General features: G+C 39.8%; 2 protein-coding genes across 7 annotated transcripts in view; one reads left to right on the top strand and one right to left on the bottom strand.

The window, feature by feature from the left end:
• Positions 1–7,325, top strand: part of LOC116391853 (ecto-NOX disulfide-thiol exchanger 2-like) — a 153,337-nt gene extending 146,012 nt beyond the window's left edge. For 5 of the 6 annotated variants that reach the window (XM_031862821.1, XM_031862820.1, XM_031862819.1 and 2 more), the window contains one exon: positions 3,725–6,645. In XM_031862821.1, coding sequence (XP_031718681.1) covers positions 3,725–3,984 — 260 coding nt within the window. In that variant the 3' untranslated portion in view covers positions 3,985–6,645. Of the gene's footprint in view, positions 1–3,724 lie in introns of all 6 variants that reach the window. The other variant, XM_031862818.1, reaches the window with a different exon arrangement.
• Positions 7,326–7,841: 516 nt separating this feature from the next.
• On the bottom strand, positions 7,842–25,679 carry LOC116391852 (sodium bicarbonate transporter-like protein 11). The gene is made up of 20 exons (XM_031862814.1): positions 25,490–25,679; positions 20,530–20,580; positions 19,620–19,703; positions 19,174–19,217; positions 18,712–18,931; positions 18,510–18,591; positions 18,129–18,252; positions 17,411–17,620; positions 15,708–15,792; positions 15,430–15,555; positions 15,229–15,342; positions 14,879–15,011; positions 14,535–14,608; positions 13,227–13,500; positions 11,761–11,867; positions 11,259–11,424; positions 10,894–11,067; positions 9,917–10,112; positions 9,278–9,447; positions 7,842–8,937 (listed from the first exon to the last, which is right to left on the bottom strand). The coding sequence occupies exons 1-20, from the start codon at positions 25,524–25,526 to the stop codon at positions 8,871–8,873; spliced, it is 2,538 nt and encodes an 845-aa protein (XP_031718674.1). The 5' UTR covers positions 25,527–25,679; the 3' UTR covers positions 7,842–8,870.
• Positions 25,680–25,907: the final 228 nt, after the last annotated feature.

The following is a 25,907-nucleotide window of genomic DNA, read 5'->3' as shown; positions in this document are numbered from 1 at the left end:
GAGAAACAATTTTCGTTCAATGGTGTCTCGGGCCAGTAAAGTCTTGATAGATACAGTCATGTGATTCAGAGAAGACGTGTTGAGTTTACATCAGTGTAAACAGTCTGCTGGTAATGGCCTAATTGATCGTTAATTTAGTAGGCATTGTGCAGTACATACTGACTGAGGATGTGGTAAACAGTACATAAGTCTGCAGCTCCTTAAAACTGACCGGCAAGACCTGCTCTACATGGTGATGATGGCGCAATTATATTATTATTGTTGTTTTACATGTTATTTGAATTAGGGTTCGATATTGAGCTAAGCACAATTTTCATTAGGCCATCGTGCCACCAAAGCAATAACAGGATTTGTACCAGATAACAGGGATACCTTCCAATTTAAAGAAATCCATTCCACAATGCAAACAATTATGGCCCAAACAGCAATATAACATAATTAGTTTCACAAAGGGAGTACGTACTACAGTACATATACAACATTGCTTGTTGTTCACTTTTTCTTATTGTCAACCCTTTGTGTAACATAACGTCAACATGCACCATTAATGACACCTCTACAGCAGCTGGATTTCTCTGATTTGCTTCAGTTGCTTTGACGTAATAACTATGCATAATTACAAAGCCATTAGAGCGAGAGAGGAGGAAGATACGAAGAGAGAAAGAGCCCACTTTAATCATTGGATTACATAACACAATATAACTTTATGATAATGGGAAATATGGCCGACATCTATCTCCCCAGTGTGTTATAAACTACATTATTTATAGAAGTAAACAAAGCCTCGTCCTATTTTGCTGCTTGTTTTCGGGCACGCTGCATTTTCACACATTAATTGTCAAGGACATCCGTTGGCTCAAAGCATGAAAGATAAAATTTGCTTGTCAGGGAGTAAAAAAGAAATGCAAATTGTGCCATAGATTTTCACCTTTAGACCTATCTGTATCTGTCCATTTGTGTCCTGTTCTACTGTTCCTCCAGTGCAATCAATATCTGCATCTGCTGTCTCATAGCAGTTAGTTAGGTAGTCAATGATGCTTGTCCCCTGTTAATGTCCACTCAGGCTGTGTGCTGAGGCAGAAGTGGGTAATATTAAAGATGCTGGCACCTTCTTATGTCCGAATCACTCCTCTTGACGTCTTGTTTGATGCTGAGTTAAAGTGAGTACCGCAGGAAGAAAAAGGTACACTCAGCTCCTGAAGGAAAACGTTTCATCAGGAAACAAAGCTTTGAATCTCTTTGCCTTTTCACTCCGTCCACACAGTGAATGCAGATGAACACAGTTGTGTACTCTTGAGAAAAATAAAAAAAGTATACAAGATGTTGTTTGTATTGTTCAGCTGCAAAGGCCTTTCCAAGACCACTTATTGTGCTTCTGAAAACACATTTCAAATCATATGCTATGCACTGTGAAAGTATAATTCTGTTTTATTACAACTTGGTTCTTAATTTTTTGCCAATAATCAATAAATTCATTCTTTTCTTCTCCTTAATTTGATAAACTGATTAACCCATAAGATCACTTCCATTATCTTCGCAAAGAAAATTAATGAGATTGCAGTTTTCTTTCAGGACAAAGTCTTAGTATTTTTAACACAACATTGGATTTATACTATCTTTACCTTTTAAACAATATGTAATAAAAAATGTCATGTGTAACTGCCAGCACACAATGACCTCATTGACAAGAGCTCAAATACAGAGATTCTTTGTTTCCATCCACAATTTTAAATCAGTAGGGTTCAGACCCACAAGGGTCAGTCCTTGGTCCACTACTTTTTAATCTGTACATGATCCTACTAACAAATATCATAAAGAATCATCACATATCCTATTATTCATAAGCAGATGATACACCGCTCTATATCTTTCTTTCTCTCATTGAGACATTACAGACATACAGTAGGTTGTTGGGCGGCAAAAACTCTTCTCACAGCTAAACACAAATACAACTGAAATTCTTCTTCTTGTTTGTCCAAAAAGCAGCAATAGAAAATTACTTCTTACCTTTTATCCCGTAAGCCTTTTAGTGTTGTTTTTTAAGTCTTAATCGATGGTTTCCATAATATTTTTGTCTCTTCAGCCTATTTTAGTGGCTTTTATTTATTTGAACATTTATTGTTCTATTTTATTGTTGTTTATTGTTTATTTATTTAATATTTTTTATTCTTATCTATGCTGTTTTAATCTTGCTCTGTAAATCACTTTGGGCTGCATGTTTGATTGAAAGGTGCTTTATAAATAAAGTTGAGTTGAGTAACCTAAAAGCCAGTTGGCAGGTCTGAAACCTGGGTGTCATCCTGGACGCTGACCTTAACTTTGAAAATCACATGTCAAATATTACAAAATCATTCTACCACCTGAGAAATATATCAAAAGTGAAAAGATACATATCTCAGATTGATTCAGAGAAACTGTTTCATGCTTTCATTCTCAACAGATTAGATTACTACAATGCCCTTTTCACTGGAGTATCAATTCAATAGAGCTAATTCAACTCGTACAGATCAGCCACCAGAGTTATTACCGGTACAAGAACATCATGACATTACTCCAATACTTCAATCACTTCATTGGCTTCCCATTCAACAGATAATTCACTTCAAAATCCTGCTATTGGTTTTTAAGGCACTACAGGTTCACCTCCCCGGTATATTTCTCAGCATCTATGTCTTCATCAGATCTCTCAGTTCTTCAGACGGTGGCTCTTTGGCTGTAGCCAGAATCAGATCTGAAGCTGTTAAAGAGGCCTTTAGGAGCGAGGATGTTCGACATCCACGATGTCCTTAATGGTAGCTTTGACCCTGCACCTTAATATCTGATGTGTGGCAACATTGCTAAAAGACATCAGGCCATGAGGAAACAATATGATTAGACTTTTAAAATATAAATTCATTTTATTTAACTTCATGAGATATTCTAGGCTATTTCTGCAGTAATTGCATTGAACTTGGTGATGTCTGTGCTGGGATGTTTCCTTATCAATCCCTGTCACAACCCCAACAACATAATGGGATTTTTGATTGAAGTAGGTCATCAACACAAAGATAACCACTCCATCATCACTATCTTTTAGCATTCAGCAGTACATACAATCTGTGTGTTAATTTGTTTTTTTGGTTTAATTTTCTTTATTTGCTTATTGACTAACAGAGAGACATGTTCATAAATTGTTCCCAGATCTCATCAGTTACGTACAATCTTAGCACAAGTCAAGAAAAAACAAAATCAAGACACAAGTTGTAATAAATCAGGAACAATCCCTCAAGTTCCTCTTGTTGTTCTGCATAGAAAGACTGAACTAGCTCTCCTAGTTTGCATGTTTTTCCTGTTGAGTTCATGCATACGAACACATTTAGGTCAACTCATCTGAGAACCACCACCACCCAAATCTCAGCTGGTTTCATAGAAGCAGATGAAAGACAACGGCATTAAAGCCATCATCAAACACTCCCTCTAATCTGGAGCCACAATATAAAAGAACCTCTTGACAGTGTTAGGAGTCTAGCATAAGCCACTCGATGCATCCTCGCTTGTTTCCAGTCAAGCAAGAGGAGGCAGAATAATACAAACTGATTTCTTGAGTGTTCTGCCGTGGTTCGTGGTTTAAAGTCATGTTATACGAGCGTGAGAAACTCAAAGGCTGGAGCTTTGTGACAAGCTGTGTCTTTGCATTGTGACAGTTTAATTAACATTTCTACTTGACCTATTTGTTCTACCTCAGGGATCATTTCAACCTTCCTGCACGTTCACCCATTTGGAGCCAGCATCGAGTACATCTGTTCCTACCTGCAGCGTTTGGACAACAAGGTAACACACACACACACACACACATACAGTATCCTAGACATAGTGACACAGGTTAAATTTCCCTGCAGGGCTGACATATGGGCCTGCTGTATGCCAGGGTCCTGCTGTGCCATTTTAGTCTCCTGGCATGCAAACAAGCCTGAGGTGCAGGTGAGAGCCATCACTTACTCTTAGATTTTTTGAGCCTTTGTTTATCTCAGCAAAGGTTGGTGAACAGGCACATAAATGTAAAGCTGCACTGCTTCACGCTCATACACCTGTTACTAACCAATAGGTTATAGGCTAAAAACACGGAGGTGTTTAAGTTGAGACGTTCGGGGCTCTTTCTATATCATCATTTTTCACCAGATTAGTTGTGCAGTGCAGAATAAAGCTTGACTGATGCTCCACAGGTGTTATATTTTACCTCTGTTTTTGTAAATAGTGTTCTTGTTTTTGTAATGTACATAATGTTTTCGGATTGTCCGTCCGTACCCTGACGGTCCTTTGTTGTGAACGTGGTATCTCAGGAATGCCTTGAGGGAATTCCTTCAAATTTGGCACAAACATCCACTTGGACTCAAGAATGAACTGATTAGAATTTGGTGGTCAAAAGTTACTGTGACTTTACAAAATTTATTTTTGGCCATAACTCAAGAATTCATGTGCTAATTACGACAATTTCACACAAATGTCTATTAGGATAAAATTATGAAGTCATGACGTTTTGGAAAGACATGAATGTAAACTGCAACTTGACTTGTTGCCAGAGCCACACAATGGCGAGGCGGTAATTATAGTTTTCCAGTTTTCTTATGGTGAAATCAAAATCATATTTCACTATTTAATTCATTTAGTTACATGGTTAAACTATGTTATTTTGTTGGCAGCTAAACTGTTAGATACATGTATGTGGCAGTAGAAAATAATTCAATTCAGAAAATGAAGTTGTCTAGATCACTGCAGGTGTAATCCGAATACGGTAACAAATACAGATGTTTTTGTGACATGAACAGATGCAGATAGTACCTTTGTGTTAGTTACACAGCCACACTGTGAGTTGCCTGATTCAACAACATCACCAAATCCCAACAGCTGAGTAAAGCCACAGTTGTTTTTGCATCAGGGAGGCAGGTTTAGGTGTTTTCTTCTGACGCGGATCGAAGAACTGCTGACCTTACTTGTGGTTAAAATTCTTGATTTTTCTCGACCTTTAAGACCGCGTTAAAACTAGAACCTCAATGTGTAGCTAAAGTTTTTCTTTGCTCCGTAAGAGCCTTTCTGTTTCTGTCATGTTGCCGTTATCACTTTCTAATTTTATCACACATCCCCACTCGCCCAACTTATTGATGAATATATTCATGTTCTGCGTCCCACCTGCTGCTGCCTGCCTCAGCCAGTTTAGGCTGTTAGTCAGCCTGATTTCTCTGAACAAGACGACACATTTGAGCTGATTCCTGGTTTATAAGTCAGCTGGGCTTTGTCGTCACCAAATCTCTAAGACCGTTCTTCATTTCTAAATGTGCTCTGATTACCTCCTGCTGCTCAATTTCACTGCATCTGACTGGCACCTTCAGGATGAGAACTCCAGTTAATATAACGCTGTTAAAGTGTCTTCTTTTGATTTTATTAATAAAAGTATTGGGTTTCTCACCAGGCACTCATCCAACAAAGTGTAATATTTAAGACAGCTGGTGTCATTTTGTGGGATCTGATCCCACTTGAAACCTTCAACCAGAGAGGAAAATTAAACATTAGCATACATATACAAATGTTTGGTTCTAGATCCTAAATATATATTTAGGAGCATTGCTACTCATTCTTAGACAAGTATACAAGGAGCAGAACATGTCAACAACAGTTCAACAATTTGGGAAATGAAGCTACAACTTATTGTTTTTACTCTTCAGTTGTTGCACGGATTAAACAAAGTAGCATGAAGATGTTAATTAGTGAGCTTTAAATGTGCTTATAATCAGGTTGTTTTTACTTTTGATAGTTTTTTCCCCGTTTCCAGTCTTTATGCTAAGCTAAGCTAACCGTCTCCTGGCTCAAGCTTCATATTTATCTTACAAGCTATCTTACAAGTTATCTTACGAGTGATTTCAATCTTCTCATCGAACAAATTAGTGCATTTTTCAAAATGTCTAACTAATGCTTGAAACATGTATGTGTAGATGTTTATGTGTCTTTTTGCACATGTTTGGCATGCATTGTACATGCTTGTGTTGCATGTTTGAGATTTTGTTAAAGTCTGTGTGTGGCTGTTTGCCTGTTGTATCTGTTGTTTCCACACTGACTCTGAACATCAAGCAGCCCACAGCGTTTTGTCAATACCACTGGCTGGACTGCCCGTCAACAAACCCAATCCTCTCTGCTTATCTGCCGGCTCCACACACAGCTCCATTGTCTGTAATGATACACCAGTCCTATCTCCGTGATGGGCCTTAATGTATCCTGACATCAGCACCGGGCTCCAACAACCTAGTTATTAATGCAAGACACAGTGGGTTGCCTACAGCAGCTCGTGCAGTGGATTTCTGTCTCTACTGTCACCTTGGCCTCGCTGCTTCTCCTCAGCCCACGCAGGGGGGGGGGGTGTGAGCCGGTGTAGTTCCTGTCATGTAGCTCATATTGTCTTGATGCTTGCCCTTTTCATCTGAATTAAGTGAAGGTGTGAGAACTGAGTGCAAGCATAATGAAAATGAAGAGCAGAGGTGTAAGATGATGTGTGAGATTGTCTGTGTTCATTTGTGTGAGAAAGTAGCTTTGTGCGACAGATGCGTGCGTGTGTGCGTTTCCGCAGATTAACACCGGTGATGTGGAGGCTCTTCTTTCCCGGCTGCCCTGCACCTTCAGACAGGAGCTGACCGGCGTCGGAGCCAGTCTGGAGAAACGCTGGAACTTCTGCGGCTTCCAGGGCATCAAGAGCACGTAGCCGGTGACGCCTCTGGGACATGGAAGAGAGACGACACAGGCAGATAAGTCAGCACAGGTACACGAAGGGACACTCTAGAAATGTGGAGGAAGCCCACAGCTCATGGAGATGCTGGACTCCACCTGCAAAGTCAAGAGCACAAATTATTCAGCGCAGATGTCAGATCAGAAAGGGTTGTTCTGTGTGGGTGACAGAGAGACAATGGACAGGTTTTTGTGGTGGCAAATAATTTTGCGGCATCTCTAGTGACCAAGAAGTGGATGTATCTCTAGCCGCGTCATCTCTCACTCTCACTCTCTCACTTTTTGTTTACTCATGGGAAGTAAAAGTCCCAATCTCAGCGGAGTCACAGGATTGGTCGGATTTTTATACTCGAGCCCACAGTCGGCTCAGCGCACTGGCAGACTGGACTAAAGGGCTACACAGGAAGGTCGTCAGGGTCCACGTTCAACCTCAACACTCTCTGGCTTCCTTTTTTGCCACTTTTTGAGTACAACCATGTGAAAAACACGAGACAGATGCAGCGATCGGGTTGGTTTTAAGTTATTTAGACATCTCTGTGTTAAATTACACTCATATATATATATATATATATATATATATATATATATAGTTCTCAGTTGGACAATGGGGGTAATCAGCAAAAAGAGGAATCAAGAATCGAGTGGGACCCTAAAATGCTGCAAATGTTAAAATGAACATGTTATGATCACACCATTTCTTTTATATAAATCAAGAAAAAGAAGCCTATTGGCTATCAGACGACATTCACGCGGTGCCTTCCAGGTGTGGTTTATTCAACAAAGACAGGCTATTTTCTTTTGCGCAATTTAATTCCGAATTACTGAATGTAAATTGCAACCAATTCTTTTCTTCTGCTGCATTCATGATTATAGTTGCGGCCGCGTATACCCTCAGATGATGATTGCGTTCCCTGCTTCATTGTAGCACAATGTGAGAATGAGCCTCCTTTTGTTTTTCCATGCAAATTTATTCAAGGCACTCAGTACAAACAGTTAATACATGTCTGAAAAACATTCGTGATGAAGATGGTCGATGCGTTTATGGTGGAAAAACAATTTTGAGCACATCAAAGGCAGTGGATTGCATTTAAAATTACAGCATCAGGTGGTTTTGTTGGCTTAAAAAAGTGTCTTAAAACAGATGAAATAATGGGACAAAACCTCTGAAAGTGGTGGATTCTGGGGAAATGTCTGTCCACGTTATTATCCCAGTTTCTTATACTGGACGATATGAATCTGCCTCATTTTTTTATGTAATATTCGGGTAAATGTACATCCGTCATGAGCCAAGCCGGATCTCAAACCATCCTGAAGATGAGCCTCTACTGCCATCTATTGGAGGAATTCAACAATCAGAGCTTTACAACTGTCTGTCCCCTCGTCTCAATAAAGTGTGCGATATCTGAGAAGGTGCTGTTCTGTGATTGTATCAGTTAAGTATTTAGCTTTTAATATCGAGGAGGTTCAGTAGAATGAAAACTGTTAATTCAGTTCCATTAAAGGGATATATTTTGTGTAACAACAGTTTGATTTAATCCAAACATTACTATGCACACAACTAATTTATACTAACATACCCGATCTTGTTACATGTCTCCTCAGAATGAAAACAGACGTTTTTCACATCTAAACGATGAAACGCATATCTTGTGATGTCTGACTTCAGTGTTTGGTGCATCAACGTGAGGTGACACTTCACTCTGCATGTTTTAACATTTGAGAAATTCTTCCTCACTTCGTTATATGATGATGGGTTTTCTCTGGGGGTAAAACACATCACACTTTATACTCAAGTAGGACGCAGATCAAGCAGCTCTCTATTACACAACATGATGCGTTTGTGAAAGCACATCAGAAGAAACTCCTTCATGACTATATTGTTAAGTGAAATAAAGATGCAGTAATGTTACAATCAGCTACATTGATGGTAAATGTGTGATGAACAAGGAGAAAGCTTCTGCGGGTGTAAGTGGTCGTCCAGTCCCCAGCAGAGTGCTCGCGTCCACATATTGAAGTCCAAATGCATTTTGTTTAGTTGTTAACACATTTATTGAGTTCTCAGTCTGTTCCTCTCTCCAACTGGAGAAAGTGAATCCTTTCATACGGTGAGCTCTGTCGTTCTACATGTGCTGGGCGTCCATGATATCCAGGTACTTGGCGTCGATGACTCGGGGAAGCAGGCTGGTCCTGAGATAAAACACAGAGAGACACTGTACAGTTACATGTGTTCTATGGAAATATATAAAATATAAATAAATCCATCAGATCCAAACATTAATTCAGACAATTGTTGCATTACAAAAGTCTTTCAAACCCCACGCCCTCAGTTTTTAAGGCTAAAAATGTGCGGTCTACAAGAAAACCATCTGTTTTTACTAGTAAACTGATCCTCATGTGTAAAACCTGTGGAGTGCCCCTTTAAAAACAGCTCGGCGTGAATCTCAGCCTAACGTCAACTCAATGCAGACGTTCACTGTGTTGGTTTCCACGGCCCCGCTCTGCCCCCTGTTGGCCCGGGTCGTCTCACCTGACAGGGACCAGCAGGATCATCATGAGGGGGAAGACCATCTTCATGTAGGGCAGAGGATACATCCCAAACGCACACAGGACGATCAGCTGGATCATCTGCAGCGCTGTGAAGCAGTGGATCTTCCTCTGAGGCACACGGCGAATGTAGTGAGTAGGAGGATAGGAGGTCTAGACAAAGGAGAGCGAGTATGATGTGGTTATAATGCTGTTTTGAATTACTTATTTTGTTTTGCTAGTATAAAAGTGGACTGGCTGAAAGCCATTGCAGCTGTAAAGGCAATATGTTTATGTAAATACTCTTGTTGTAGAACAAATGAAAAATCTGGTGGTTTTCCATTATTATTTTATGGTATTTTTCATGTGAAAGTGTTTTTTAGAAACCCTATGATAACTTCAATTTATTTCATGTTTTCTCATAACAACAAGAAACTGAGCAGGATACTTTTTCTCATAGTGGTGTAAAAGTTGAAGTAACTTTAAACCTAAACTTTCTCTGCCCACTGAATATCTGGACACCAAACTTCTTTAAACATCCACCACTGGGTGCCATTTGGGGCAGTCGTCATTTGAAGTTCAATGGATAAACAGGGAAAACAAACAGATCAACCAATCAGATCACAGTGTCCTCCCTGCTCACCTGTTCCTTAAGCAGCAGGGCTATGCGGTCCACCATCTGGTTCCCATCAAGCGAGGTGGCTGCGATGTAGAGGAAGAGGCCGTAGAGGACGGGCTTTGGGATCCACTGCAGAGGAATGGGCAGCATGAAGGCAGACAGGCCGATCAGGATGTTGGCTGCTAGTGAGGTCAGACGAGTCTCCTGCACACTGACAATACTGTTTGACACAAAGGCAGAGAAAAGTCGCTTTAAATATACCAATAAACACTTCTTATCCGACTAGAGAACATGCCAATTCTTAATTAACAGCTTTTTGTAACCGCTAATCACATGTTCTGGCCTTAGTGTGATTGTCAACTTAAGAATGATTTTAACTTTAGGAGCCCGAAACAGATGAAAGTATCTAGTATATCACAAGAAATAGAAACATGTCCTAAATTTTAATTTATGTTTTCCCTTTTATCATCTTGTTACCCCTCTGGGTTTTTCCAGCTAAATGACAATGATTTAACTCAAATATCTTAAAAGAAAATGGGAATTATAAATTAATTTCCAATCTGCATGCAGTATAATTATGCATTATTAAAATGTGATCAAATGGTCAGCTTTATATTTTTATATTTCTAAAAGTTAATTATTTCTATTGCTGTTTATAAACATTCCACCATTACATCAAAAGACTCCAACTGAAAATGAATGAATAAATAACAGAAGGAAATATTCAGGGTTTGCACACTAAAATAATCATCAAAACGCTTTTTGATCTATATTCTTTCAGACCAAACAATCTCAAAGTCCACTTAAATATTTTACATTTCATTTTGAAATGAATAATGCAGAATCCATCACAAACTTCACTAAATAACTATTGAATCATTTTAGTCAGTGTTTGAACCTCTAAACTGACGGTGAAAAGGGTTAAAACAAGCTGGTGTTTTCAGTCTGGACGTCTTTCAAAGCGCCGCTTGATTTCTGTCCTTGTTTGTAACTTTACTCACGTCGTGGAGAGGTGTCCGTTCTCTACGTGCGTTTCCACTTTGGCCAGCTGACGGGCGTGCAGGGAGGAATGTGGGAAGGCAGCGTGCATCCATGGCAACCCCAGACAGGACATGAGGATGTTGATGAAGCCAGTCAGCAGTAAGTCCCAGTGGAACGCTGTGCCTTTTAGCAACCTGGTAGAGACGTGTACACACACACACACACACACACACACACAAGTGTCAAGTGGTTTGTCAATGAAAGACTGCAGCGTTACAATATAACCTATATACATTACAGAAGATACAATACAGCACATGCATATAGTGCACATGTACACGTTATGTTAAATTCCTTGTCATGGTTCGGTAATTACACCCCTTACTTGTGTTCCGGTACGTGTGTGAGTGAGATGACGATGTTCTGGTCGATGAAGATGAGCAATGCGAGGAGGAAACCCAGACCGGCCGCGCTCAGTGTGTTCATTCCTGACAGCTTATCGAATGGAGGGAAGTTGAAGACGGGGCCATCGTGGACACTGAACACGGGAACTAATAGGTACATACGATTTATAGAAAACATTAGATCTAATATCTCAAGTAGAGTTTTATCAACAATGATGACATGATAAATAGAAATGCCTGAAAAGTGAGCTTTGTTGCTCGTAAGCTTTGTTTTTCTAAGACACGTTCAACCCAGTGTCTTTGACCCACCTTGATGCAGAACCCCCACTGGTTTGAAAGCTCTCTGAAAGCAAATATGTTCCCTTTTTTCCGCCTCCAACAGAGGATTTATGAACAATGAAAGGTGTTCTGTGCCAAGGTTGTGACTTTAAGTCTCAAGGGTACTGTTCGCTCAGTTCTTTTATGTGAGAGATCTGTACTCACGCTGTATGTCAAGGAAAAGGTAGGAGCCAATGAAGGAGCATATCACCACAGAGATCGGCAAAGCGCAGTCAGACACCACCTCCCTGACTCTGTCATTCAGATACGGGCTGTGGGGGGGGAAAAGAAGCGACACATATTCAACATCTTGCAACTCTGATGTGATAATTACTACAAGTTTTACAACTATTTGTTTATTTACAGTAGGCACTTAAAAACTAATCCATGTCAAGTAGTGAAAGTTTTAGGGGGGGCAGTGACGTCCCGGGAGTCAGACTTGGAAATACACCCTTTTATCTACCTCCTGTATTACACCTGAAAGGTGAAAATCACTGCTATTTGTAACATTCTGCCTGACTCCTGGGATGTAATTGTTCCCTCTTTTTCTCCCAGCTTTATAATTATGTGCCAATATATGCAGCTACAGTAGTTGAGTCCCTAATCACATTCACTCAAGTACCATGTATAAATACAGATTTAGTATTTTAATGTACTTAAGTACTTCCATTTACGCCACTTCATATTTAAAGTAGTCAGATAATTTATTTATAGGAGACACATCATGCTCATACTTGTATTTTGGGTTTCTCATTGGACATGTTAAAGGTGCGATATGCGACATTCAGAGCATTATTATAGTGCATGTGAGCTCACAGCCACCGCTCTGCACGGCTCTCAGACAGAGGTTACAGCTGATAATGCTGTTCCTTCGGTTCCCCCACAGATAAACTGAAAGCTCTGTCAGCTCTTTTTTGCTGTTGTAAGCGCTGTTAGCACTGTTTGCTGCAAAATAAATGCTCCCAATCTCGTACATTGCACTTTTAATGCTCAAAAAACACTTTTGCTCATACTGACTGTCTGTCTGTCTGTCTGTCTGTCTGTCTGTCTGTCTGTGTTCACTCTAGGTTTAAACGCTCGCCTGTGTCTTTAAGCCCCCCTTTCCAACAAAGCCCGGTCTGCTCTGATTGGTCAGGGTTTTCCGGTTTTCCGCATCCGTCGCCATCACAGTGTCACTGAAGGTGGGGCGTGTGCGTGTGTGTGTGTTGATTACACTGAGTTAGGCAGCACTTTTACTTGTGGCTGTGTAGTTTTTATTTATGTAGCACCTAGACCTGTTTAACAATCAAAAAACACGGAAATCTCACTTTTTACAATATGGGACCTTTAAGTAAAAGTAGCACTCAACGATGTAAAATATACTCCAGTACGTGTGTAAGTCCTGCATTCAAACGTTTAGATTATTATTTTGATGCTTTAACATGTAAGCAAGATTTAATGTTAGTTGGTTTAATTTTCTGCATTACAATCTGCAAAGTAACTCGTAACTCCAGCTGTCAGAATAATGTAGTGGGTGAGTGTAAGTATAAAGTAGTATAAAAACTACTCAACAGTATATAAAGTAGTTGAAATTAGCTCTACATGCTGGTTACATGTTAATACATAAGGAAAAATAATACAATAATACATACCTCTTCTTGATGAGGTAGAGGGCGTAACCCAGCCACAAAGTCCCCAACATGAGCAGCAGACAGAGGATAGGCCTTTCTCTTGTTGTCAACACCAGAGACTCGGTCAGGAAGATTGACACTTCCGAGTGTCCCATCGGTGACACCGTCTCATTATGATGCTGGAGCATGTTTGTCGTCTGGTTCTTCATCTTCTCCAGAATCTCATGAATCTGCTGAAGCACCAACGTGCTGTTTGTGGTCACCAGAGTGGGCCCGTGGTAGAAGTGCTGAAAAACTAGGAAGTGAGGGCGAAAAGAAGAAAAAGTAAAAAAGGATGAGAACCAGGGTCAAACGTAATGCAGCGTATTGCTCCTTGTTTCCTTATTTTTACAAGATCCTTTTCAGGTAAAGGCAATATTATACTATAAAAATACACCTGTTGTTACAGCATTAATGACTACAACTGAAGATTCAGTGGAAATAAGTGTGCTTGTTCATTTTGGTATTTGTTCAAATTAATTCTGATTTGTTTTCGTGAGGGTATTGGTGCCACTATGCTGTTGTTTTTACCTGATCTTTTTCCATGTTATAATAAGTAATAATTGATGTTTTAACAACATACTTACCTCTAATGTTACAACAAGAAATATTTGATTTATTGATGATATTTTATTTTGTTAAATCGAGACTCATTTTTGGCCTTTAACAGGAAAAAGTGAGGTTAAAGGTTAAATTGTATATTTTATTGTAACATGAAAAAGTTTCTTGGAAAAACAAGAAGTTCCTTGTTATAATAAGAAACTGAACAAATACTCTTTTTGTCATGGTGGAACATGCTGCCGTACAAACAAGACTCAACATGGAGACGCATTTAATTATATATACAATTCCCCTTTTATGTATTTGATCTCAGTTTATTTGCAGCCATTCAAGCACAATCAAGCGGTGCATTGTATTCAAGCTCTGCTCAGTTTGATGTCGTTGAATAGAAAACTACAGCCTGAGGCTTAAAGAGGACCGCTGTGAAGAATCCATCACATGCTCCTCCATTACTTCCCTGTCTGGTGTCAAACCCTCGTGAAAAAGATATCAATAGAAGCTATTTGAAACACCACATTATATTTGCATTGTAGAGATCTCTGTTTTTCCACAACAAACAGGGGTCCTGATTGATTTCATGCTTGCTTTTCCACCATGATGGATACGTACATTTGCTGAGCTACATTACCCCGAACAAATGATATGCAGGGCGTTTCGACATTCCCCTTCAGTGTGGAGAGAGACGCATTCAAAACATGTTTAATGCAGTCCGACCTTGGCTTGACTTACTTTTGACAGTGCCTTTCACCGCATCCCCGACAAACGCTATGGAGATGAACAATGCAATGACTTCTTCTGTTGAGCTAGGAGATGTCAAATGTCAAAAAAAAGCACAGTGTTCATGTTTTATAAAAATGTTGTTTTTCACACAGACACAGTCATAACAGCTCATTCAAGGCGAAATGTTGGCCCAGATAGCGAGAGTGCAAATTTAACTCGATTCATAATTATGTCTGAAAACAGGAAGTCATAACAGACGCGTCCTCTGTTATCAGTGACCTCACCTCAGTGCATGGCCACACGGCTAGCTACGTATATTACAAGTATGGGACTTCTGTCTGTTGTGTATTCACCGTTTGAAGAGTTTCATAAACAGGCTGACGTTGAACAAGCCACCGAGGATGAGGAACAGACTGTTCCACAAACCGATGCAGGCGTAGAAAGCATCGAAGTCCAGGTCGTAGTCATCGCAGATTCCTCTGATGACTGAAAAACATACATAAAGACACATTTTTAAAGTATTATGACGTTTTCACCTGAACTGTCTGGTAACCTGGCTACCAACATGGTTGTTGGACGCTGCCTGACAATCAGCTTCAAGCTTGAATTACAATGCATTTTCTGCATGTAATGTACAGTATGGTACAGAGTATATGCTCCACACATTAATTCGCCTGTTTAATCAGTAGGGCACATTACGCACCGCTTATGAAGATGGCCAGTGGCGCAGTGGTCAGTGGAATGACGAGCGGTGAGCCAGCGAACAAAGAATAGATCACTCCTCCAATGCTCTGGCCGACAATGGTCTTCTGAACATCTGTCAAAACAACACAACTTCACTTAGTTGTCATGCTTCAGGTTAAAATGGCTAACTGTATTAAAGGACGTTGACAGGAGTCCGTACCTATCTCTCCTCTTGTGCTTTCGTCATTCAGCGAACCGAATGCGATGGCAGGCAGTAGAATAGCAATGTAGAGGAAAATAGCTGTGGTAGTGTACTTCAGCAGACAGCGGTCCTTCCCATGCATACCTTGATGGATTATTTAACGGTTTATTACAGATATTCAACAGCCAAAATGTGAGGATATCTTCAAAGACATCTCGTGATTTTGCAGCAAAGGCAATTAGTTTAAATAGATATGTTCCCGCCTAGAAAGAAGCATTACAAGAACATATTAGTACCATCTGTGAAGTCTGAGGGGTAGAGGGGGAGTCTGCGACGGAGGTCGTCATAAACACCTTTACCGAACTTAAAGAAATCTGTGCACTGTGAAGAAAGACAGAATTTAGTCATTTAGACACGTCAGTCAGTGTGAAGAAATATACTTGATTAAATACGTTATGAATAATACATCCATCAGTTTGAACACTGCAGTGGTTTAGAATGTGAGAAATAATTGTGTCTGTCAAGATATAAGCAGTAGAAATATACCAGGAATGTCAGTGATGGAAAGTAAGAACATTAACTGCACTTAAGTGCAGATTTGAGGTGCATGTACTTTACTTGAGTATTTTACCCCCCCACTACATCTCAAGAGGGGAATGTTGTGCGTTTTACTCCACTTCGTGTATCTGACAGCTACAGTTACTTTACAATAAAACAAAACGGTTAGTAGATAAACTTATTAATCGATTGACAGAAATTAATTTGCAACTATTTTGATTTCTTTCGTTCATTTTTCAGGCAAAATCATGTCCTGGTTTCAGCTTCACAAAGGTGAAAATGTGATGCTTTTCCATTTAATTGTTTTTAATTTATCTATCTAGTGATGTAATATATAATAGTATAACAGTCACAGGGGACATTTCATACATTGAGTACCTTTTACTTTGTATACTTTAAGTACATTGTAACATTTTCAATGCATTACATTATACGTGTTTTTACAATGTGATATTAGTACTTTTACTTCAGTAAAGTATATGAATACTTCCTCCACCCATGAGGAATGTGCACTGTATTTGTGTTGAGGGAGTTTATTTTTCCCCTCCTTTTTACTGACATAGTGGTCCCATTTCAATCATTTTTTAACCCCTCCACTCCCTACAGTGCTACTGGTGGACACGACTTCACATTGAACAATACCTTTGACTGACTTTTGTGAGTGACAGAAGATGGTAAAATATTTTATAAACAGAGAAAATTAATTTAGAAAAAAAAAATACATTTTCAAACATGTGCTGGCTGGGTTTTTAGAATGAGCGTAATCCATTTTTAGAGACACTTGAGGAGGAATATTCTTGTGTAAGATTGAAGATACGGGCACACCCGAGTGTCCATCATTGCTTGTTTTTCTATTACACAACTTTGGAATTGCAGAACAGTTTAAAAAGCTGGTTTGGCCAGCTACATTTAAATGCCGTTTTGAAGCCGTTCAGGACATCAGGTGTAGCCTCAACCTGTTGTTTGTTCTTTTTTGTTCTTTTACGACCCAGCTACGTGCTTCTCTAGGCAGTATCTGGGTGTTCCCTCTTCTCTCCTGCTGAGCCCACACATTTCCTCTAAATTTAAACACTGGACATAATGAAGTATTTTATCACTAAATGGAGCTGCACACATTCTGCTGCCAGAGCCATGGCAGACTTGGCAGCTTTTTTTCAGTTTGTTTCCCAGTTGCTTCTAGCTCATCGGGCCTGGCTGATAGAGTGTGGAAACAGGATAATCAGATAATCTGGCTCAACTACTTTACTTTACTCTAAAACGCGAGGGAGAGAATATAAATGTTAGTTTTATTAGTAGCTTCTTGTCAGGGATGGTTATGTTTCCGTATTGTTGTAAATTTCCTTTTTTTTTCCATTGTTCTAAAAGTTATACAACGTCCTTAACCTTAAGGCCAATACGTCCTTGTCTGTGTCACATCTCCTGCTTTGTTCTTCTTTCACACCTGAAGTGGTTTCCCTCTACGTGGATCCGAGTCCTCCACTTCCTCTACGGCCGGCTTCTCAGTGACTACGGAGAGCTGCTGTCGCTGGTTGACCAGCTCCTGTTTGAACTCCTCCTGGGTTTTGGCCTCCAGTAGCTTCTGTCTGAAGGAAATGTCCGAGAACATCGTGGCAAATGTTCTTCCGAACTCAATGGCCGTCTTGGTGCTTTTCTGAAAAGGATGATGAGAAAGTTACTCTTTAAATTTGACCTTTAATAACAACTCCAACACAGCTGTGGAGTTTCATAGTCCGATAGACGGACAATTTTCTTAGTGTGACCTGAAGAATGACGATTAAGTCGACATGTAAAAAGGTCAGCAGCCAGATCCAAACGTCAAAGTGCATCTATGTGGCTCCTCTGAATGCACTTAATTAGGGTGGAAAATAACATTCTATCTATGAATCATCTGGTCAATGAAATATCAGATGTCCAAGAGGACATCTTCAAATTCCTGGTTTGTCGATAAATTCTAAAAGATTATCAGTTTACTATCATGTTATCCTGGTAAAACCAGCAAATATTCACGTTAAAGAGGCTAAAAGTAGTAACATTTCCAACACTTCTTCCTTAAAATGTTTTAAACAATGAATATATTATGAAAGTAGTTTGCTGTAAGCCACCATATTGCTCAAAAGGAAAGAGAGTTTTGATTAGAGGAACTGAGAACTGGCCCTAACCGTTCGAGGAGGGGCCAGGATGAGGATGACATATCGGGCCTCGCAGCAGTTGACCCCCCAGTTCTGTGGCCTCTCCAGACGGGCGATGCAGACATGGCGTCTCTGCAGGCTCCTCACATTGGAGCTGGATTGATAGGAAAATCATTTATTTTTAGATCAGTGGTGTAGAAATGATTGATTGTGCAGAATTCTGTATTAGCAGGTGTAAAGTAGAGCCCCACTCCTGAAACCAAAACAAAACGACTTTCCCAAAGAAAAGATTTTTCTGTCGTGTTGTTGTCCCTGTACAGTCTCAGCAACTACCCACAACATTCACTGAGCCTGGAGGAATTAGTCACAATAGCACCCTTTTTATGTAAATATTATTGCGGATGAACTCACAGAATACAAAGCCAGGACTGCTGGTAATGAATGCCAGTGGGAGAAGCAGTCACACCCTGAATGGTCTCTGACAGAAGGTGAACTGTGGGAGCACGAGAACATTTCAATGAGCTGAAGAAAAAAAAAGCTTTCACGTTGATGTGTCAAGTATCATCTGAGGCAAACACTTCATCTCAAATTGCCTCGAATATGTTTCGCCCACCGTTTGACTCCTTCCCTCCTGCGTCCGTGAACAATGAGTTCATGACCTCGTCCGCATCACAGCTGCTGTGGCCGTCCTCCACCAAGTGAGTCAGCATTCGCCGCAGGACTTCGTCCAGAGTGGCAGCTTTCTCTTCCAAAAGGATGCTCGCCTGGGCCAGGAAGCTGTCCAGGTCTCTGTGGGCGCGCACTTCCTCCTGGAAGTTCATTGGCTTCACATACTAGTGTGAGCCAAGGACAAGTGCAATTTGATTAATGATGTAATATTGTCATAGTGCAAATAGGTGAAAGGTTCGTTTTCTGATTTTGCTGACTGAACATCGCAAAAACAGCACTTCAATACACGCATTCCCTCGCAGCTCACTGCTTTAACTCAGTTCTCAGTTAGTTTAAAACATCAAGCGTGAGCTGACATTTGAGGATTTTAGCTTTAAAATGGAACAGTCGGAAAAGCAAATCTTACCTTTCTTGTTGTGTTCAAAATCCCAAACACAGGACATTCAGGATCTGCAAATAAAAGCATAAAACCCATTAATTAACACCCTAACACAGCCTTCAACTCCAAACCTTTGCTCTGATCCCCACAGCGAATGGTTCTTTGATTTATCTAAAGTTATTCTAGTGAAGAACTAAAACATCTCTCAGGTATTAATAGTTAATAGGGAGCACTAGCTGACAGTTCATGTCCATGAACTTTGTCTCAGTTATTATGACTTGGGGAATCAGAGCTGGCACACAGATTCCTATTTCTAATTATACTCAGACAATGAAAGTCACAACAAAATGTAACTTCACGGGACTGCGATGAGCTAATGAACTGTACTGTTGAAAGATGGGAGGAATTTGTTCTCTCTAATTTCTAATCTTATAACAAATCACACCACAGACTAAACATGTTTAAACACAAACCTGAAACACTGACATGGATCTGTTTGTCATAGATGTGATCCTTGTGAGTGGCCGGTGAATCCTCCTCTTCCCCAGCCTGCAGCTCTGTTGGATAAAACATAAGTGGTCACAGTCGAGTACAGTCAAGTTTTCAATTTCAACCGAGCTTGTTGCAGTGCTGCGATGTTACACTGTTTGTTCTTCAGAATTACTGGTTTTTGCTGCAGTAAATTCACTTTACAATTTAGTAATAATAACGGTCATTTCATAGATGACCCTAACTGTGAGATAAAACTGTTGTTTGAAACAAGGTTAAGATGCAACACCGGCCCCATTAACAATGTCTCCATTAAAGGACAATTTATGTTTCCCTTCCACCCCTCTGCCATCTGTTGACAAGCAGAGGGAGAGACCGACCCAATAAATAAAAAAAACTTAAACCAGACATGCAGCAATATAACAATAGCAGCCCCTCGTAAATTCCTTAATTGTATAGAAGATAAATATGGCATCTCGACCACAAGCTTTTATGAGGGTAGAAAGAAACAGCCAGACATAATTAGAGAATTAACCCTTAACCCTTCACGAGCAAAGCTTTGAGCTTTGGTTCTTCCCACTTCCCATCATTGACTCAGAGATGATCTGCCTCATTATTTACCCATTAATTAACCTCTCAACACACCAGAGGCTGCGCTCAGCAGCTTGTGAAATGGGTCATCGGTGAGCAGTATTGGTATTTGCATAAATAGCTGTTGCAATAAATGTAAATGCGAAAAAGTACTGTGTTCCGTCTCGTAACCTGAAGGAAAATAAACTGAATTACTTAGTCTGTGCTTGCAAAGCGAATCATCTGGTGTAAATAAAAGAACAGGACACATGCTGAGAAAAGCAATCAAAGTACATAATAACATTTATTACTGCAGCTACGCACCCATCTCTTGGAAAACATATCCGTTCTTGGACCTCCCGGTGGATGGAGCCTCTGTAGGAGAAAAGACAAATATTTACTTCATGCCCAATGTTTATTATAAAGTATTTTATATTAAAAATGTTCATTATTGTTTGTATTGACTTGCAATCATAGTTCGTCATATAATAATATAAAATGTTGATTTATTATCCCCGTATATTATCACGCAGTTGCTAAATAACACATCAAACTGATTTGGTGCAGTATATTAATTCATTTGAAGTTGTGTTTTTAGCCACCTGATGACTTTAAGTCCAATATTCTCTCTCTTTTAGCTCCGTTTGGTCTCCACCAAGTCCTGAGGGAAACATCTGCCTCTTTAGCTGTTAAATGCTCCACTATGTTCACCAGCTAACTTTGTCAGTCAGCTGTTTAGTGTTGAGCAGGTAGCGTTATATTTCTCTGTAGAGTCCTTTCCACTTAAAATAACAATCTGAGCCAGTCAGTGGCAAAAAACAGACACTTTTAGTGGACGCACACTGACGGTGAGGAATTGCTTGATATGATTACATTGCAGCCTGTTTAGTGACTGCCGTCTGCAGCGCTCTCCCTCATTACTGGACCAAATGTTTTCCCCAAAGTCGCACATGAGAAATTAGAGTCCAGGTTAAAACATACCAAAGCTACCCTTTTATATAAAAATACTGATTATTGCCGCTTCAATTCTGAGATTTAATGCAAAATCCAAATCTTTTTTCCATCCTTGTCGTCATACACCAGGGCTGCAGTTACCGTTAAGGACACGTTTCCCCTGGCAATGTGAAGAAGTCTGTCACAGCATTTAGACCATAATGGAGGCCAATTCAATTTACAGAAAACTGAAAGAAAATAAAGAAAATTCATAAATGTTAGAGACTTGCGTGTCTGGTCAAAGGTTTCTGTGGATTGCAGGGGACACGGACTCACACCGCTACATTTTTTATATATATTTTATACTCTGAGTTGAGTGTCAACAGTAAAGAAATGGCGGGAACAAGGGGAGAGAGAGACGGGGAACACAATGCAACAAAAGTCTCGACCCGAGTCAAACCAGGAACATTGATGGTCAGCACCTTAATAAACCAACACCATAACATCTTAAATATTTAAGACCTGAAATCCCTTTGTTGCAGACCAATTATTTTTTCAGACACAAACTGACCAACACATGGTGATAAAACTGGACTCCATGTTGACTGACCCTGTGTGCAACAGCTCTCACTTCTCAAGTGATAAAAACAGTCTGCCTTCACCAGCAGGCCTCCACCTTTTCAGCTGCACACACTGAAATTGAAATATCTGATCTTGTTGAATCATTATTGCCAGTGTGACGCACACTCGGACCTTTACAATAGCGTGGCACATTGTATAAATTACAGAGATAGAAAGTGGATGTAAGTTAAGGAGATGTTAAAGAGGACAGTGAAAAACGGCTCATGCTGAGAAACGGAAAAAAGAAACCCTTCCTTATCGGTTACAAGAAAAATCTGACACCAGCTGTGTCCGATGTTTGTATTAAGCGGTCATGTGTCTGTGAGACTCTGCTGTAGCTGTACAGATGAGCTTTGTCTTGCCCGAGGCAGTGATTGGCTCCAGGGGGGCTCCTCAGCAAGGCTATATCTCAAAGCAGATTAGACGGAACATTCCCAGGCCTCCTCCACTTCACAGGAGTCTACGCAGACAACAGGGGACCTCGCAGCTCCTGCAACGAGCTGTTTGTGCCAGAGGATGACTTTAGTCTGCCTGGCTGAGACCTTTACTGTCTCGTCTCATAAAGATAAAGGTCAAGTTTGTTGTTAATTCTCTGCACTATATCTTATCAGCGTGATCAAGGCTAGAGACTGACTTCCACTAAACACTAATGAACAGTTTCTCTTCTGCTCCAACAGTGAAATTGATGTGAAGACATGAACCAAATTTGTGCTGCAAAAGTGAGTGAGACATTTAAAAGTGTATCGGAGAAGATACTTTGCAGTGTTTCTGCAGGCGTGTGTTACGATGACTCATGCCTGTGTGTTTCCTGTTGGCAGACACGCCGACTTCCTGGTGCTTAGTGTGCAGTATGTTGACATTGGCAGTGACAGAAGTGTAAGTCAAGCCTAATGACATTGACAGTGCTCCTTAAAATAGTCTTCCGATCCTGTTAGCAAAACAGGTTTTGGTGATATTTTGTGATATATATTTTAAATATATATTTTTCTACGCTCTAATCCTTTGTCCACGTGTTAACTATACTGTTTATTAACTATTTTTATATAAATATAAATATAATATATAATATAATATAATAAAAATATGTCCTTTGTTTTCTGTGCAAAACATTAAAATGTTTCTGATAACTCGTATTGAATTGATCGTGACTAGCTGAACCCACCCATCACATAAAACAGCTCTTCTTGGGTCGTAGTAGCTGGCACAGCAATATGACGGATCAGAGGTGTGAGTTTGGATTTCAGTTGGCCAAGAAGGCATGGTTGTTGAGGGCTGGCACAATATCAGCATTTCACAACATGATTATCGTGGCGAAAATAATTCATGATATCTATATACGATATCTATAAAGAATTTGTTAGACAAAACTTTTTTACTTTGTTTATTGTGCGTTTTGTCTCACTTTTGGCAAATGATTTATACTCAAATGAGTGTGCAGAGTCTGCAACCAAAACTATGCAAAAGCGTAATTTAAGAGGCTCTGGATTTTTCCACAATATTATAATATGTGCATTGTTACCCTATCAATATTTCATTTTTAAATATTACGATTATTAATACCGATATACATGACCACTTATCCTTCATCCTCTTCCTCTTCATCTTACAATGTAGATGAATTGCTTTATTCCAATGTGTCCACATTTGATCAAAATGTGTCGGAAATACACCACATCACTCAAGACAAAGACGCCCTGACTGCCGTTTCACCGTGATTCAAAAACTGAATGTCTATTTATTTATGTTTCCGAAATTTTAATATGTGCGTGCGTCAAACCGCAAATATGAACGTATTCAAGATTTTTTTTTTCCTACCACTAGTTCATCCACACTTTTTTCTCAGAACTTTTAAATCTAAAATTGTTGAGTATTTTTTAACTCTCACAACCCAACCCACCTCTTAATATGATTTGATGTCTGTGATTTCTTTATCTGACTGGACAAACAAGGCTGACTTAACGCCTTAGGTATCTTTTATTAATCCCTTCCATCTTGCTATCTAAAGGATGACCATGAGGAGTAACAAAACAGAAGAATCCTTGTTGGGTCTTTGAAACAAGAGCTGCAAAACTGAGAACTCTGTGCTGAACTACACAAGGTCAAACCATCAAGGCAGATGGGACTCGGCGTTCGTACGTGTACAGGGTCATTGGCGCTTTGACTTTTTTTTTTCTCCTTGTCAATTTCATGCTTCGTAGTAAAAAATAATTTGAGCACGGTTGGTGCAGGCAGCCGTGCTGGACAGTGTGCACTCTGCAGGTCACAATGTACACATTCCTATTGAAACATAGCAAACAACAGGAAGGAGGAACTACAGCTCATTCCACTTCAACACCTCAGAGGCCGACGATAACGACGACTTGATGTTTGGTTATCCAGCACGATGGATATGACCACTGGACCAACACTAACCATAGTCCGACAAGATGCACTTCAGTAACCAAAGTACACATCTAACGGGGTTTATTTCTCACTTCGACATCAAAGAAGTCTGAAAGACGTATGCCATTAATCCTCTGGGGGACTGAAGTGTTTTCAGGGGAATAGTTAACAGTGGATGACATAAAGCCTGCAAAACGGTTGTAAATCTGAAGATAATAGTAGCAAAGGATGGTGATGCTGTAGGTTTGATACAGTTCCTTTTTTAATCCCAATTGTATCACATTATCATCACCGTTAACCAGAGAATGTCTTCAATAAGAGTGGGAAGGCCAGATTAGAATATTAGACATTTTTCTGCAAGATAATCTTCTTAATCCTCGACCTGGGAAAATACAAGTAGGATTTTTTAACCCTTTGATGGCACTGAACAAGAAATACATTTTACTTGTTGTGAGCTGCTACTAAACTATTTTCCATCATTGAATAATCTGCCAATTATCTTCTTCATTCATTAATTAATAGTTTGGTCTCAAAAAGTCATGACATAGTGAAAGAATCCTTACGTGGTTACTTCTTCTTCAAAACACTGGTTTTGTCCGAGCAACTTTAACAACATATTCAGTTTGCTGTCACATAAGACAAAGAAAAGCAGCAAATCCTCACATTGGAGAAGCTCGACCTGTTAACGTTCACTGGGAAAAATACTTGAAAGACTAACTTTTTATCAAAATAGCACATTTTCCGTTGAATAGTTATGAACAGCTTGTGTGTTGCATGTGTGGTGTGGTAAAAGAAAAGAAGCCAACTGGGAGAGTGGACTATATGATACGGTAGCAGCATCAACTTCTAGACTTTCCCACTTTATGACAACAGGAGTTTTAACCCAATAAGTTTTAAATCAATTGGAGCACATTTCTGGAATGATTCCCTTCACCGGTGTGGTGCTGTAGGAGTGTTAAAACAGATCTAGATCAAGAACAGTCTGCTGTAAAAACTGTCTATGAGAGACAAATGTGCTATTTATTGCCATACTGTAAATATTGACCCACATGCTTTTGACTTTCCTGGCTATAAAAGCAACTTGCTCGTATTATCTGGTTGTAATATTAAGAGTGTAAATACATAAAGATGCAGGCAAGTAGAAGATAATAGAAGAGTTATGAAATGATTGTCCATCTAAAGATGAAAGCCGACACTACATATGATACACAATACTTATTACACTAGATGCTATCGGCACACAAACGCGCTCACACTATAGAGAGGGTTTCTCCACGTGTTTGACACAGTAGGCTCAGGTTGCAGCATGACAGACCTTCTCACCCTGCTCAACCCCTGTGAAACTTACCAGATGGCACAAAATGGAGGATCTTTTTGGCTTCCATGTTCTTCAGGTTTTTAAGGTGAGATGCTATCCAAAGGTCAACCCATCATCCTTCTCTCTGCTCCCAAACACCCTGCACTCACCAGTGACCCCCTCTCACTGTCTTTCATTAACACTCACACACAGACACACACACACACATGCCTCTCCTCTAGCAGCACATGGGTTTGAAGGAGGAAGTGGGAGGGAAGGAAGGCAGAGGAGGGTGAGAGGCGTGTTTATTTCTGCTGGGTCCTTGTGCCTATGAACTGAAATTTAATACATAAGTAGGTTTTGTGTTTTAGTATTACAGATTTCTGGCTCTTATTCTTTTATATAAGAAAGTTCCCTTTGCAGCTAACTTTACAAAGTTTGTACACACTTAGCTTGAAACACAATGCAT

This window comes from Anarrhichthys ocellatus, unplaced genomic scaffold (genome assembly GCF_004355925.1).
Source record: "Anarrhichthys ocellatus isolate YVR2014 unplaced genomic scaffold, GSC_Weel_1.0 scaffold27, whole genome shotgun sequence".
NCBI lineage: Eukaryota > Metazoa > Chordata > Actinopteri > Perciformes > Anarhichadidae > Anarrhichthys > Anarrhichthys ocellatus.
The sequence above is the reverse complement of the archived record's forward strand: the minus strand, read 5'-3'. Positions and strand labels throughout refer to the sequence as shown.